The following is a 16,417-nucleotide window of genomic DNA, read 5'->3' on the forward strand; positions in this document are numbered from 1 at the left end:
ATCTTAAAGACTAAATTTAGTGAAAGCAATAAAGCTGGAATCTAATTATTTAGTCAATAGGCATCTATTAAAGGCCTTCTATGAAAAGACCTCTTTTCTTATCCCTGTGAATCAGAATTAAAAATAGCACTGCATCAGTCCCATGTCACTGCATTGTAAGACAGCATACTTTCCCCAGAATTCTGTGAAGGAGAGATGGAAAGACATTGAAACACTGGGAGGAGCCACCATCTTTGACTAAATTTGTTTTGTACTCCCATCATTTGCCCTCCAATCAGTAAAATCATTCATCACATAATTCCTCATTTAATTTAATCTCTAGCCTCCATTTGTCTTATTATTCACAAATGCCTTTCAATTTTCCTTTTGGAAATTATCAAATTTCTTCATTTAACTAATCGCCTACATAATGAAAACATTATTTATGTTTCTAGTCCAGAGAAAAAGTTATTTACTCAATTAAAAATTTGAACATAGCTTCAGGCTATCTGAAAAAGGCATTTTAATGAAAAAGCACGTCATGAAGAGAAAAATAGAGAACTTCATAGAACACTTTAATGTCTTTATTCTCCCATAAAAAAGTTATTTACATATTATCTGTAGACTAAAAAGTTTGAAAGATAAAGCAAATGACAAAAGGCATTGAGTCTATGGGAAAATAAACATTTTGAAATGCAGTGGTAAAATGCAGGTGAGTGGCGCACCTGTAATTCCAGCTGCTTGGGAGGCTGAGGCTGAGGCAGTGGGTTCTGAACCCACCTGCCCAACCCACTAGACCCATGTATTGCATTCATATTGATTCTCAGTTCTGTAAAAAAATATAAAAATGAAAAGTGAAAGATAATTCAGAGAAAAACACTAATTAGAAAAAAATTAACACTCAATAAAATATGAAAAGACCTCAGGCCATGTGCAGTGGTTCACACCTGTAATCCCAGCACTTTGGTAGGCCAAGGTGGATGTATCACCTAAGGTCAAGAGTTTGAGACCAGCCTGGCTAACATGGTGAAACCCGATTTCTACTAAAAATACAAAAAATTAGTCAGGCATGGTGGTGTGCACCTCTAATTCCAGCTACTTGGGAGGCTGAGGGAGTAGAATCACTGGAACCCACGAGGCAGAGGTTGCAGTGAACCGAGATGGTGCCATTCTCCAGCTTGGGCAACCTGAGCAAAACTCTGTCTCAAAAAAAAAAAAAAAAAAAAAAAGAACGAACTGCCATTCACAATTGCTACAAAGAGAATAAAATAAAATACCTAGGAATACAACTAACAAGGAACGTAAAGGACCTCTTCAAGGAGAACTGCAAGCCACTGCTCAACGAAATAAGAGAGGACATAGACAGATGGAGAAACATTTCATGTTCATGGTTAGGAAGAATCAATATCATGAAAATGGCCATTACTGCCCAAAGTAATTCACAGATTCAATGCTATCCCCATCAAGCTATCAATAACCTTCTTCAAAGAACTGGAAACAAACACCTTACACTTCATATGGAACCAAAAGAGAGCCCACATAGCCAAGTCAATTCTAAGCAAAAAGAACAAAGCAGGAGGCATCACACCATTGGACTTCAAACTGTACTACAAGGCTACAGTAATCAAAACAGCGTGGTACTAGTACCAAAACAGAGATATAGACCAATGGAACAGAACAGAGGCCTCAGAGGCAACTCAACATATCTACAACCATTCGATCTTTGACAAACCTGACAAAAACAAGCAATGGGGAAAGGATTCCCTGTTCAATAAATGGTGTTGGGAAAGCTGGCTAGCCATGTGCAGAAAGCAGAAACTGGATTCCTTCCTGACACCTTACACTAAAATTAACTCCAGATGGATTAAAGACTTAGACATAAGACCTAACACCATAAAAACCCTAGAAGAAAATCTAGGCAAAACCATTCAGGATGTAGGTGTAGGCAAGGACTTCATGACCAAAACACCAAAAGCATTGGCAACAAAAGCCAAAATAGACAAACGGGACCTAATCAAACTCCACAGCTTCTGCACGGCAAAAGAAACGGTCATTAGAGTGAATTGGCAACCAACAGGATGGGAAAAAATTTTTGCAGTCTACCCATCTGACAAAGGGCTGATATCCAGAATTTACAAAGAACTAAAACAGATTTACAAGAAAAAAACTAACAAGCCCATTCAAAAGTGGGCAAAGGATATGAACAGACACTTTACAAAAGAAGACATACATGAGGCCAACAAACATATGAAAAAATGCTCATCATCACTGGTCATCAGAGAAATGCAAATCAAAACTACATTGAGATACCATCTCACGCCAGTTAGAATGGGGATCATAAAAAATCTGGAGACAACAGATGCTGGAGAGGGTGTGGAGAAATAGGAACACTTTTACACTGTTGGTGGGAGTGTAAATTAGTTCAAACATTGTGGAAGACAGTGTGGCAATTCCTTAAGGATGTAGAAATAGAAATCCATTTGACCCAGCAATCCCTTTACTGGGTATATACCCAAAGGATTATAAATCGTTCTACTATAAGGACACATGCACACGAATGTTCATTGCAGCACTGTTTACAATAGCAAAGACCTGGAACCAACCCAAATGCCCATCGATGATAGACTGGACAGGGAAAATGTGGCACATATACACCATGGAATATTATGTAGCCATCAAAAACGATGAGTTCATGTCCTTTGTAGAGATATGGATGAACCTGGAAACCATCATTCTCAGCAAACTGACACAAGAGCAGGAAATCAAACACCACATGTTCTTACTCATAGGCGGGTGTTGAACAATGAGAACACATGGACACAGGGAGGGGAGCACTACACACTGGGGTCTGGTGGGGAGAAATAGGGGAGGGACAGTCAGGGGTGGGGAGTTGGGGAGAGATAGCATGGGGAGAAATGCCAGATATAGGTGAAGGGGAGGAAGGCAGCAAATCACACTGCTATGTGTGTACCTATGCAACTATCTTGCATGTTCTTCACATGTACCCCAAAACCTAAAATGCAGTAAAAAAAACATTTTGGAAAAAAAAATTAATACATACAGCTTGCCTAAGAAAGAAGAACTAAAAATTATGGTTTTAATATTTGAAAGGTAGCGACCATCAAAAATAACTTTATAAAACCAAAGCTTTGTCTAAAATCAAAGAAATTCAGCTTATCTGCAACGAAACAGATCAAGTATACAAACTACAAAGGTTAATTATTTTGAGGTGAAGTTTTAGGACTGATCTAATTGAGCCAAATGCTAGAAAGTCGTGAAAAGAATGAACTGATACTGTTTCTGACATTTTCTACATGAACTCAGAGCTATCCCCTGCTGTTACAGGATGTCACTCTTGCTGCCCTGCAGACTCACGAACACACATCGTCATTTTCTCCTTGCTTGCCCTTATACCTTTCACTCTGCTGAACCTTTGTCATAGTTCCTCAGTCTCTCCTAGGAAGGCTAACAGCCTTCCAGATCACCACATACCAAACCCACCTGCCAATCCCACCAGATTCTATGATTATTGAAAGCAGAAATGGTGTGTTTTTCATATAACTTCCTAGCACAGCGCCTGGCATATAGAGAGTTCACAATAAATATTTGTTAAAGGAATGAGCCCTGAATTGTAAGAATCTTTCTTCTCTCTCTCTGTCTCTTTGAAATAGTTAACAGTTCAGTCTTTAGTGTGACAGGACATACTCTACTTTTATCATGCTTGCTATTTCTATTCTTATATGCTACCACGCTACTAAAATGCTGCAGCACTGGCTGCAAAAGACATCTTTATGTGCCAGTAGGAGCCCATGAATACCTCTCATTGCTGTGATGGGAGACTTCTTTGTTCCAGCACTTACAGAAATTCTGCATTTAGTTCTGCTTGAAAAGGTCCACTCCAGTTTCATGGAAGCCTTTTATTGTATGATTGCTCTGTCTCATTAAACCCTAGGACAAAAGACTTAATACAATGAAGGAGCAAAAGGAGCAAATCACATTTCTTAAATATTTCTTAAATATCTGGGCATGCACTGACTTACTGCTTAAGGAGAACATTGGCACCAAGGTGCTTTGGTATATTTAACTTTCTTATTTTTACCCCCAAGTAGCACATTAAATATTTTCACCTTCATGTGTAGAGAACTGGAAATAATGCAGAAAAGATATTAATTGTTTGCAACTTTACATTATTTTTAAATTGTGGAATCCTGTGAAAAACTTAAAACATTAAAAATTTAAAAGAAAAGCAATAATCATAGTGTCCTGCTGAGAGAGATTTCAAGCATTTCTTGATACATAGCATGTGAATTGGTTTAACCTGTAAGAGTTTGGTGGTTAGAAAATCTTTTAAATCTTTTATACATTTTATAAATATGTATATATCTAATAAAAGTATTTTCAATATATGCTATTGTTGCTCCTATGAAATTTTTCTATGAAGTCTGGCATTTGCTTCCTAGAAGAAAAAAGTTTTGTTTGAGGTTTTTGGGTCGTGTGTGTGTGTGTGTGTGTTTTAAGTAAGCCATAGCCTCAGCAAATGGTACATTTATTATATTGGTAGCCTTCTGGTTGGAAAGGGTTACTTTCTGGGTTCCTAAGGAAATGCCTGAGGTAATCCCAGGCCTCTGACTCCATCCAAGTGGGGAGCCAGGTCCTCCTGAAAATCTCCCTGATCCTTGACAGAGTTTGATGGTGTGACTTACACCAGTGAGGGGATAGTCCCTGATACATGCTAACTGTATTTTTGTAAATAAAATGGAAATTTTATTTCAATTTATGATGGGAACTTTGGAACTATTATTTTTATTAGAATAGGATCCCATGAGGAACTGCATATTCTTTTTTCTTTACTTTTAAAAGTATGCACAGTCTTGAAAAAACTAAAAATAAATGACAAATTTGTCTTCACATCTCAGTAATGAAACTTATTTTTGCTGCAGAGGCAGCGTGACTAAGCTCAGAAAGAAAATATTACCTAAATTTGATGGTGTTGACCATTGAGGAGAGCCCAGAATTGGTAGTCAGATCCCTGAAGTTAAGAAAATCTGTCACAGATAACTTTTTATGGGGATATTAAAATGCCAAGGCAAAGGGTTAGGTGTCATCCACAGAGAGCAACAAGAGATTTACAGAAAATCCATATTAAACTGCTCTAGTACAGATTTATGTTACATGGAAAAGTCAGAAACTTCTCTGGGCAGATGTCAATGGAAAGTTCTTATCCAATTTCCGTACAGTGATATTGGAGCTTGGCTTAAAATATTAAACCTCAGACCCCAAATTTCAAATTTCTGCATGGTATAATAGCTGGAAGACTCGGTTGATTTCCAGTTCTGTTTTGGTGTTGACCAATGATTTGAGACACAGGTATGACCCTAACCCTTGGCTACCTCACTCACACAGGGCTTACACTAAAGTCAAATTCATTTACATTTAGGAAAGCCTGTGAATGTTTAGATACAGCAGTATTTTGTGTCAGTGTAACAAATTCTAATATTTTAACCAAGGGAAAAATGTGTTTATAAAGAAATTTGGAGTTGATCATAGTTGGAAAAAAAAAAAAAAAGCAGTGATCTCATCAATGTCTTAGGTAATTAGAATTTTCCAAAGAGAAGAGATTAAGATTCTACCCTAATTTAAAGAAAAATAAAGAAGAATAGCCTAATTTGTATTGTTTACAGAGAAAATGATCACATTCTAGAGCTGATTTATGATCCATTTCAATTTAGAATGACTTTGGGATCCGATCTTCAACTCATAAAAATCTAAGTAACTTTCAGGAAAGCGTTCATTTGTTTGACTTGACATTTTTTCAACTATTCGCTTATATATTTTATTTCATATTTAATTTTTACATTGATATAAAATTATTTATCATGTAAAGCATGTTTTGAAGTATATATATACATATACATATATATATATATATATACACACACACACACACACACACACACACACACATATATATATATATATATATGTAGTGGGATAACTTGGGTAATTTATTCTTTTAAATAATTTTCCTCCCAAAATAAAATCAACCTAAACTTTGCTATATAGGAAACAAATATTCCCAGACTATTATCTGTAAATAAGGTAAAGTACTACAAATAAAATAAACCACTTAAAAATATAATCTCAAGTAGTGGGAAGTAAACACTGGGACTTTTTTTCACTTCCTAAATATAGTTTTTTGTGGTTTTTTAAAAGTGGGTTCTTAAACTCTTGCCAATTACCTGGAAAAATGATTCAGGGAATATTATTCCATCATTCCTAGGGAGCATTGCTTAACTGGTGATGTTGTGGTTGCTTTCAGAGCTGGAGGCTGAGGAGTGGTGCAAGCACCTCTGCATGGAGTGTCTGGGGACCAGGCTCAATGACATCAGCCTTGGGGAGCCCGACCTTCTGGCGGCAGGAGTGCAGCGGGAACAGAATGGTAGGTGTGAGATTGCCTTCCATCCCTTCAGAATACCCTTGTAGTTGTAGCACTTTGAAATGGGAAAGGTTCTCAGAAATGTTTCAGACCAACCATGTTTTTAAATCAAAGAGGTGGAATACAGTGGTATACACCTGTAATTCCTGCACTTTGGGAGGCCAAGGGGGACCCATCACTTGAGGCCAGGAGTTCAAGACCAACCTGGGCAACATGGTAAAACCTCATCTCTACTAAAAATACAAAAATTAGCGGGGTGTGGTGGCCCACACCTGTAGTCCCATCTTCTCAGGAAGCTGAAGCATGAGAATTGCTTGAACCCAGGAGGTGGAGGTTGCAGTGAGTTGAGATCATGCCACTGCACTCTAGCCTGGACAACAGAGCAAGACCCTATCACAGAAATACATATAATAAACTGAACAGTTCAACTTATTAAGGAACTTTCCCACGACAGTGCAGCAACTGGAGAAAATGCTAAGGTACAACCCAGGTCTCCTGGCTTCTTGTCTGTGACATTGCCTTTTATTCTAATAAATAACTAATAGGTTAACTCATTTTACAGAAGGCTTTTGAATACCTGGCACCACTCCAGTTTCTTGAAGAGTTGTTTTAAAGATTTAGAGTCTATATTAACAGATTCAGCTTCTCAGCTAATCAGTAGCTTTTAGGACATTTGGCTAATACTACAAAGAGAAAAGTGCAGTGAAGAAAATCTCAGGGTTTCACAAAACAGTTTTTTGTTTCTAACGATGTTTGTTTGCTTACTACACTGTTCTCTAGTTTAACGTGCATTTCTAATGTCTTGAAACAATTTATGCTGCATGTTCTTGATTAGCAACTGTAAATAACGTAATTGAAGTAATATTATTCAGGCTGTCAGCCCTCATTGATTGTGAGCTCATTTTTAAAATATTATCATCACCACCAGATGATCAGATAGTGTAAAAATATAAACTTTTCATTGTTGCTAAGTTTTGATGGTCAATGTTTTGAAAGGCTGAAGGATGTTGAGGAAACTTGACACTATTTTTTAAGAAGAAATTCTGGGCCTGGCGCGGTGGCTCATACCTGTAATCCCAGCACTTTGGGAGGCAGTGGCATGCAGACTGCTTGAGCTCAATTCAAGACCAGCTTGGGCAACATGGTGAAATCCTATCTCTACAAAAAATACAAAAATTAGTGGAACTACATGTGTCTGTAGTTCTAGCTACTCCAGAGCTTAGGTGGAAGGATCACTTGAGCCTGGGAGGCAGAGGGTGCTGTAAGCCAAGATTGGGCCACTGTAGTCCAGCCTCAATGTCAGGGTGAGACTGTCTCAAAAAAAGAAAAAGGAAAGAAATTCTGGAATTGTCTGTGGCTCATAAACGAGACAGTGTAGGTAAAAGAACAAATGATAGCATGTGATTATAATCTCATCATTACTAACAATACTGTCAAAGCCATTGATAGCTCATAGCCTATTGTAGTACTATTTTTTATATGTTGCTAAAATGAAAAACTTTTCTGCTAATTAATCATGAGCATATATAAGTACCAAACATTGCTTCCATATGAATTTTTAGAAAGTCACAAAAGCCTTTCTGTAGCTGGTTATCTAGCTTCAGGTTTATATTCCAGTTCCTCTCCCACACTCTCTCAAATTTCCATCTCTGATTTGTTTTCTGAGAGCAGTGCTTAGCACAGAGGGTAATCATGCTATTTAAAATGTATGCTCTTCATTCACAGTTTAAGAAAAGGAAAAAACCTCTTACTGATAAAAATCTGTCAAGTGCTACATAAAGAAAATATGAAAAAGTGAATAAATTAAGCTTATGAATAGAAATACTATGTGTCTCTGGTAGTGTGGACTGTGTGATTTTTACTTTGAAGATTTGGAATTATATATGGTTTCTATCCAAATGTATAATGTACTTCTTTGGTTTATCGTAATTTTATTTCTACTTTGATAATAATGTCAAAGTAATTTGTCTAAAACATGAAGTTTTTAACATAGTTTTTTTTTTTTTTTAAGAATAGGACAGACACAGAATAAAATGCCAAAGCTACATAAAAAGCAGAAGGTTTCTTTAAAACACACACACATCAAAATAAAGAAGAGAAAAAATAATTCCTGTATATACTTTACAGCAGACCTGAAATTATATCACCAATGCTATAAATGCTTTTCTTAGATTAATTTTGTTTAATAATCCTAACTTCAAACAAAAGGATATATGTGATTTAAAAATATAGTTAACAAATCTACGAGTAATTATTTAGCTAGGAAAGGTAATTTTGGGTTTATTTAAATGGCCCACAAAGATACATGATATCCTATAAGGAAATTGGCAACTTTGGCACACATGCTGGGTACAGACACGTTTTCACTAAGACTCTTCAATGTTTATCATTAAAAGAAAAATTTTAATGCTAAAATGGGAGACTTTCCATTCCCTGGGAATCTCCTTAGCCTTGGAGGAAGTTCCTTATTTTGCTGCCAAGGCCATGGATACAGCCATTGGTCAGGGTTCGTGAAGTCTGCGTCCCCTCTCTTTAAAGAACTTCCATAAACTTTGATGATAATAGCTTTTTTTCTGTTCCTTTTGGTCCATTTAGAGCTGGCTAGAACTTTTTAACACTGGAATTAACACTTTAGGAGAATAATAGAAGGAATAAACATTGAGAGGAATATCAAGATTTCAGACTCTACTCTTGCTAGCTCAATAATCTAGTGTGTATACCCAGAGAGAACTGTACACATACACAGATTGCACAATTTCATGGGTATATCCCCCAATTCTCTCATTTTCTCATCAATAGGCTTCTCCCATACTTCGATAATTTCAATTTAGGATGCTGTCTCCAACAATTACCAATAGGCTACAAAGCCTCATAGTAAAAACTAAGATATCTCATCCGTCAACTTGGACCCTCTTCCCGAGGCCTTGGAGTCAATACCGATTTACTAGACAATATACTCACTTGTTTTACTTAAAAATGTAGGGAAAGCATTTTAGATAACTAAAGTCTTTAAAAATAACATTGACTTTTAAAGCTGTCATTTTACTGACTCTCAATCACTCTTCCAGACTCTTCAAGCATAACACCTTTTAATATAAACAAAATCTATCATTAGAGTGAATAGGCAACCTATATAATGGAAGAAATTTTTGCAGTCTATCCACCTGACAAAGGGCTAATATCAAGAATCTATGAAGAACTTAAACAAATTTACAAGAAAAAAAAAATCCCATTCAAAAGTGGGCAAAAGATATTAACAGACACTTCTCAAAAGAAGACATTTATGTGGCCAACAAACATGAAAAAAGACTCATCATCACTGGTCTTTAGAGAAATGCAAACCAAAACCACAGTGAGATACCATCTCACACCAGTTAGACTGGCAATCATTAAAAAGTCAGGAAACAACAGATGCTGGAGAGGATATGGAGAAATAGGAACACTTTTACACTGTTAATGGGAGTGTAAATTAGTTCAAACATTGTAGAAGACAGTATGGCGATTCCTCAAGGATCTAAAACAGAAATACCATTTGACCCAGCAATCCCATTACTGGCTATATAGTCAAAGGATTATAAATCATTCTATAAAGACACATGCACACCTATGTTTATTGCAGCACTGCTCACAATAGCAAAGACTTGGAACCAACCCAAAAGCCCATCAATGACAGACTGGATAAAGAAAATTTGGCACATATACACCATGGAATATTATGCAGCCATTAAAAAAAGATGAGCTCATGTACTTTGCAGGGACATGGATGAATCTGGAAACCATCATTCTCAGCAAACTAATACAGGAACAGAAAACCAAACACTGCATGTTCTCACTCATAAGTGGGAGTTGAACAATGAGAACATATGGACATAGGGGGGGAATATCTCATATTGCCTGTCAGGTGGGTGGGTCCCTAAGGGAGGGATAGCATTAGGAGAAATACCTAATGTAGATGACAGGTTGATGGGTGCAGCAAACCACCATGGCACATGTATACGTATGTAACAAACCTGCACGTTCTGCACGTGTATCCCAGAACTTCAAGTATAATAAAAAAAATAAATACATTGAAAACTATGCAGAATATAAGAAATTTTTTTTAAAGAACCTGAGACATGAATAAATGTACTGGGGTATTAGGTTTATAAAAAACTAAATAAAATAAACAAAAGCATTAACTTCCTAATACATGGTTGAAGTCACTAATATATACAGATTGAATCTATCATGAAAATTATTTGATAAAAGATTATTCAATCTTTTATTAAGACATTTTATTATTAAATTATATAACATATTCGTCAGAAACATGATTTTATTATTTTGCCAGCAATATGCTTGGATTCAGTTTGAACTTTATTTCCTAAGAGACAAGATATATATGTGTGCAGAAGTGATGTAATTACATTAATGTGGTTTGTGGTGACCTTGCAGTATTATATCATTAAATAAAGTTACACCACTTAGTCTTTACCACAGCATTTTTGTGACATTCAAAATTGCTACTTCTCTTCTTGCGTTTCCCTGCCTCTTCGGATAGCCCAGTTTTATTTAATCTGAGACTAGCTAAGAAGAGACATTTATGCAAATAATTGTTAAAGGTGAAAGATAATGTGTGCTGCTGAGATAAAAGTGGTTATTGATTAAATCTTTTGCTATAATCATCTTTATCTATGGCTGTCAGCTGTTTTCATATTGACTCAGAATCCCACATGGTATGGGGAAAGTTACATGAACCCAAGTTCACATGCACATGCGCATGCGCGCGCGCGCGCGCACACACACACACACACACACACACACACACACACATACACACACACACACAGGAAAATGTGTTCTGACATCAGATGACACTGCTACAGAAAAGTGCATACTTGGTACACATTTCAAAGTTTAAATTCTTAAAATTTCCAGGATCTCCAGGTCTTTCAGTAATATTCAAGATAGCCTATACGGACTGTAAAAAATATTAAACTATGGTGTTATGGTTATTTATAAGGGATTCACAACACATAATAGCAATTGTGGAAAATAAATGTTGCTTATTCATCATGAATAGCAAAAGTGAACTTGTGACCAAGAAGCAACTCAGTTGTAGGAAATTCCTACAATTGCAGTTGGAAGTTGACACAACGGATAGGTCCAATTTGCTATTGATGCAAGAGATCTCCATCTAGAACAACAACAAGAAATGGAACCTCAGACTTTGTCATCTGGTTTTGGTTTATTCAGAGTCAGACTGAAGGTTTTGCCTTTCTTCGGGACCCAGTGGCTCTGCTTATGAATGGCCTAGGATCAGCATACATTTCTTCTTCTAGCCTAAAAACATGTATAACTTTTCTGGGAACCAAAGCAATATGCTAGTAAGTATTGTTTCTGAAGTATTATCTGGGTTGCCATGGTAAACATGCTTCCTATATTCAACTCAGACATCCTTGAGTGTCATTCATTCATTCCTGACCCATCAAACAATTTGAGGACCTATGATATGTAAGAACTAAACAAGAAATGTAAAACTGAACAAAATATGGTTACTTTTTAGAAGCTTACAAAGTAGTAGAGGAGACAAACATAAAGTGTATAAAATTAATGTTTTGTAAAATAATGTGTTACCAGACAACAAAAATCTCAGTAGCACAGATTTATAAGCAGATCTTCATTGTTCAGACACAGGTAAAAAGGCTAAAGTTGGGCTGAGTTAGACTGGATCATGCTGAGATTGGCTCCAGGCTGCCAATAGACAATGCCAGTGTCTATTTCATCTGTCTCTCAGCCTCCTTACAGTTGTAGCTTCCCAAAGCACATTCTCAAAACAGAAGATAACAGTAATGCATGACAGTATGCCCAGATTTGCAACTGAATTTAAGCCTTTGCATATTTCATATCCACTAAGGTTCCATTGGCCAAAGCAAGTCCTATGACCAAGCCCAAAGTCAAGAAGGACAGTACACCACATGTATAAGGCCACAATAGAAGTTAGAATGTATGACCTCTATATAGGGAGAGGAAGTAAAAAATTGATATAAAAAATGATACAATCTACTGTCTCAGGTATAATAAAATATATGCCAAAATAAAAACAAAAGGAAAGTACTGTGGTAGAGGTGTGGATTAATTCTAATCAAAGTAGCCTGCTCTTTTCTTTTTATAATTACTTTTTATTCCTCTAAATTAGCTTTCTCAATCAGGCAAGTCTGAAACTCTTGATGTTCATCAGTGATTAAGGCCATTTTTAGCAGGACCTTACTCATGTAGAAAATAACCAATCAACGACAAACAATGGCAAAAGTAACAATCAGCTGCCATTTTGAGGATTTCCTCCCAATATCTTAATGATCTGGGATGAACCATATTCACTTGAATACATTCTTTATAACCAAAAAGAGGAGTTTTTCCAGGATAATAATTTTTTCTATGGGATGACACTGAGCAAAACCAAAACCAACTTTTGCATAGGGAGGGAAAAAACCTAAGTATACCCATATCTGAATTTCTAAAATGCCACTTACATGCTCTAGCCTTGCCCAAAGTGAATTCCTGGAAATAGGACTGTGATGATGATGACGACGACCTGCTCTCTGAAGTGAGGGAATCAATCGGGCAAACTTAATACTATATGGCAGTTGTGTCCCTTCCAAAAAGATGAGTTGAAGTCTTAACCCTCCATAACTTAGAACGTGACTTTATTTGGAAATAGTTTCTTTGTCAAGGCAATCAAGTTAAAACAAAGAATTAGAGTGGGACGTAATCTAACGACATCCAATATGTCACTATGAAGAGGGGAAGTTTGGACTCAGAGACAGATATGGACAAGTGAGATGATGTGAAGATGCATAAGAAGATGGGCATGTGACTGGAGTGATGACGCGTCCACAAGCCAAGGAACATCATGCATAGCACACAAACACCAGAAGCTGGAAAAAGCAAGAAAGGATTCTTCCACTGAGCAGCCAGAGAGGATGGCCCTGCCAACACCCCGATTTCAGACTTCTAGCCTCCAGACCTGTGAGATTATATATTTCTGTTATTTTAAGCCAACCAGCTGTTGGTTCTTTGTTTTGGTAGCCCTAAGAAACAAATACCAGCCTTGTGTGATGGTCACAACATACATTAGTAAAGCTGTTGAGAAATCCTATAATAAATCTGTTTAACTTTGTACAGTCCAACGTTTCCCAAACTCACTTGACATAGGTGCCTCCTTCTGCAGATAACATGCACTCATATACTGTGGGACTTGTGTTCCATGAAACACATATTTGCAAATGTTGATATAACCAACAGAGACTATTATCTATGGTGCTGAAAGGCGATGATCATGGGAGCAGCCCCTCCAGAAGAAATAAGATGACACTAATGGATGCAATACAAAGTTGCATGTACCATAGCAATTTTGCCTACCATTGTGTTCCACTGTTCTTTTATTATTTGATTTATATAGACACCACATATATTTTGAAAAATACAAATTATAACCACCACTTTCTTCACTTGGTCTTCAGTACACACTACCCTAGAAAAAGCTCAATGCTATGTATAATTTCTCCCTACACTTTGCCGTGAACACTTCCAGGAAGCAAAAGATGTTTTGTAGTGCTTCTCTTCTGACAATGTGAAATCTAAATGATCCATTTGTCTATGTCTAACTCTGCGGATATAAAGGAGATATATGCATGAAGAAATATCTTGAAGCACCAAAGGACCTATCCTGGCTTTTTTGCCCTGGGGTCATCCCTTCCATCAGTAGGAATAAAGATGCAGATTTTGAAAGCATTCATAGCTGCATAAGGGGAAAAGCTTTTGGGGGAGAATACTGAACTCAGAATTACTGCTCCAAGGTATGTGCAAGAAGATAAAAAGAATGGCTTGTGAAAGAAGAGTTTTATGGAAAATAAGAAATAGATCCCTTCCTTGCCTTTCCTCTTTCCATGAGAGGTCAAGTGGGTTGTGACACATGCTTATATTACCTTGTATAAATTGGAGGTTTCTTCAAAAGAAGACTAGAATGTGATTTTCCCTGTTGGGTTTAATGAAAGCCATAGGACAAGTAGCAGTCAATGTTATTGGAAGCCAGAGAGATATAAGAAAGTAAAGAGCCTCACTTGTCTCAAAATTGAGTCTGGTGAGATCCAAGATGGCTGATCACTAGCAGCTCGGGATTGTAGCTCCCACTGAAAGCGCAGAGAACAAGAGGACGCCACACTTTCAGATCAATTTTTGTTGCTCACGCACCAGGAGATACCCAGCGGAGGAGCCCCACGGGTCACCAACGTGACTCTTGAGGCCAGTGCGGCGGTTCTTGGTGCAGAGTCAGAAAAGCACCATCAATCTTAACGCTGCTGTTTTGGCCGGCGCAGTTTGTTGCTCAGATTTTAGCTCTGGGAATCAACAAGTTGGACATCCATTCAGAAACCCAACTATAAAGACGGTAATTATAAAGACCACAGATGGATAAATTTATAACGAAGGGAAGAAACCAGCCTAAAAAGGCTGAGAATACCCAAAATCAGAATGCTTCTCCCTCTACAGGGGATCACAGTTCCTCATCAGCAACAGAACAAGGCCTGATGGAGAAAGACTGTTCCATTAGCAGAAGCAGGCTTTAAAAAGTGGATGATAAGAAACTTCTGGGAATTAAAAGAACTTGTTCTAACCCAATGCAAAGAAACTAAGAACTTTGAAAAAAGGTTTGACGAAATGTTAACAATAACACACAATTTAGAGAGGAATATAAGTGAATTAATGGAGCTGAAAAACACAACACGAGAACTTCACGAACTATGCACAAGTTTTAACAGCCGAATTGATCAAGCAGAAGAAAAGACATCAGAGGTCGAAGACCAACTTAATGAAATAAAACAAAAAGACAAAAGTAGAGAAAAAAGGATAAAAAAGAACGAGCAAAGTCTCCAAGAAATATGGGACTATGTGAAAAGACCTAATCTACGTTTGATAGGTGTACCTGAATGTGACGAAGAGAATCAATCCAAGCTGGAAAATACGCTTCAGGATATTATTCAGGAAAACTTTCCCAACCTAGCAAGGCAGGACAATATTCAACTCCAGGTAATACAGAGAACACCACAAAGATACTCCTCAAGAAGACCAACATCAAGGCACATAATCGCCAGATTCACCAGGGTTGAAATGAAAGAGAAAATACTGAGGGCAGCCAGAGAGAAAGATCAGGTTACCCATAAAGGGAAGCCTATCAGACTCACAGCAGATCTCTCAGCAGAAACCCTACAAGACAGAAGAGAGTGGGGGCCAATATTCAACATCCTTAAAGAAAAGAACTTTCAACCCAGAATTTTACATCCAGCCAAACTAAGCTTCGTAAGCAAAGGAAAAATAAAATCTTTTGTGAACAAGCAAGCACTCAGAGATTTCATCACCACTAGGCCTGCCTTACAAGAGCTTCTGAAAGAACCACTACAAATAGAAAGGAACAACCAGTATCAGCCTTTCTAAAAAATACCAAAAAATAAAGAACATCAACGTAATTAAGAACTTGCATCAACTAATGGGCAAAACAGCCAGCTAACATTAAATGGTAGTATCAAACTCACATATATTATTATTAATTCTAAATCTAAATCAACTAAATCCCCCAATCCAAAGACACAGACAGGCAAAAAGAGCCAAGACCCATTGGTATGTTACATCCAGATCCATCTCACATACAAGGATACACAAAGACTCAAAGGGATGGAGAAAAATTTACCAACCAAATGGAGAGCTAAAATAAATAAATAGAAAGCAGGAGTTACAATTTTTGCTGATAAAATAGACTTTAAAGCAACAAAGATCAAAAGAAGCAAAGAAAGATATTACATAATGATAAAAGGATCAATGTAACAACAAGAGCTAAAGATCCTAAATATATACGCACTCAATACAGGAATACCCAGATATATAAGACTTATAAAGAGACTTGGACTCCCACACAATAATAGTGGGAGACTTCAACATCAATATTAGACAGATCAGTGAGACAGAAAG

At 37.0% G+C, this 16,417-nt stretch overlaps 1 protein-coding gene across 2 annotated transcripts in view; it reads left to right on the forward strand.

Moving 5' to 3' along the window:
• The window catches only part of DOK6 (docking protein 6), a 459,594-nt gene that overhangs the window by 284,377 nt on the left and 158,800 nt on the right, over window positions 1-16,417 (forward strand). For both annotated transcript variants that reach the window (XM_032293886.1, XM_032293887.1), the window contains one exon: window positions 6,299-6,418. In XM_032293886.1, the coding sequence (XP_032149777.1) occupies window positions 6,299-6,418 (120 nt within the window). The remainder of the gene's footprint in view (window positions 1-6,298; window positions 6,419-16,417) is intronic.

Source organism: Sapajus apella, unplaced genomic scaffold, assembly GCF_009761245.1.
Source record: "Sapajus apella isolate SASKATOON/1434 unplaced genomic scaffold, GSC_monkey_1.0 scaffold30, whole genome shotgun sequence".
Classification (NCBI taxonomy): Eukaryota; Metazoa; Chordata; class Mammalia; order Primates; family Cebidae; genus Sapajus; species Sapajus apella.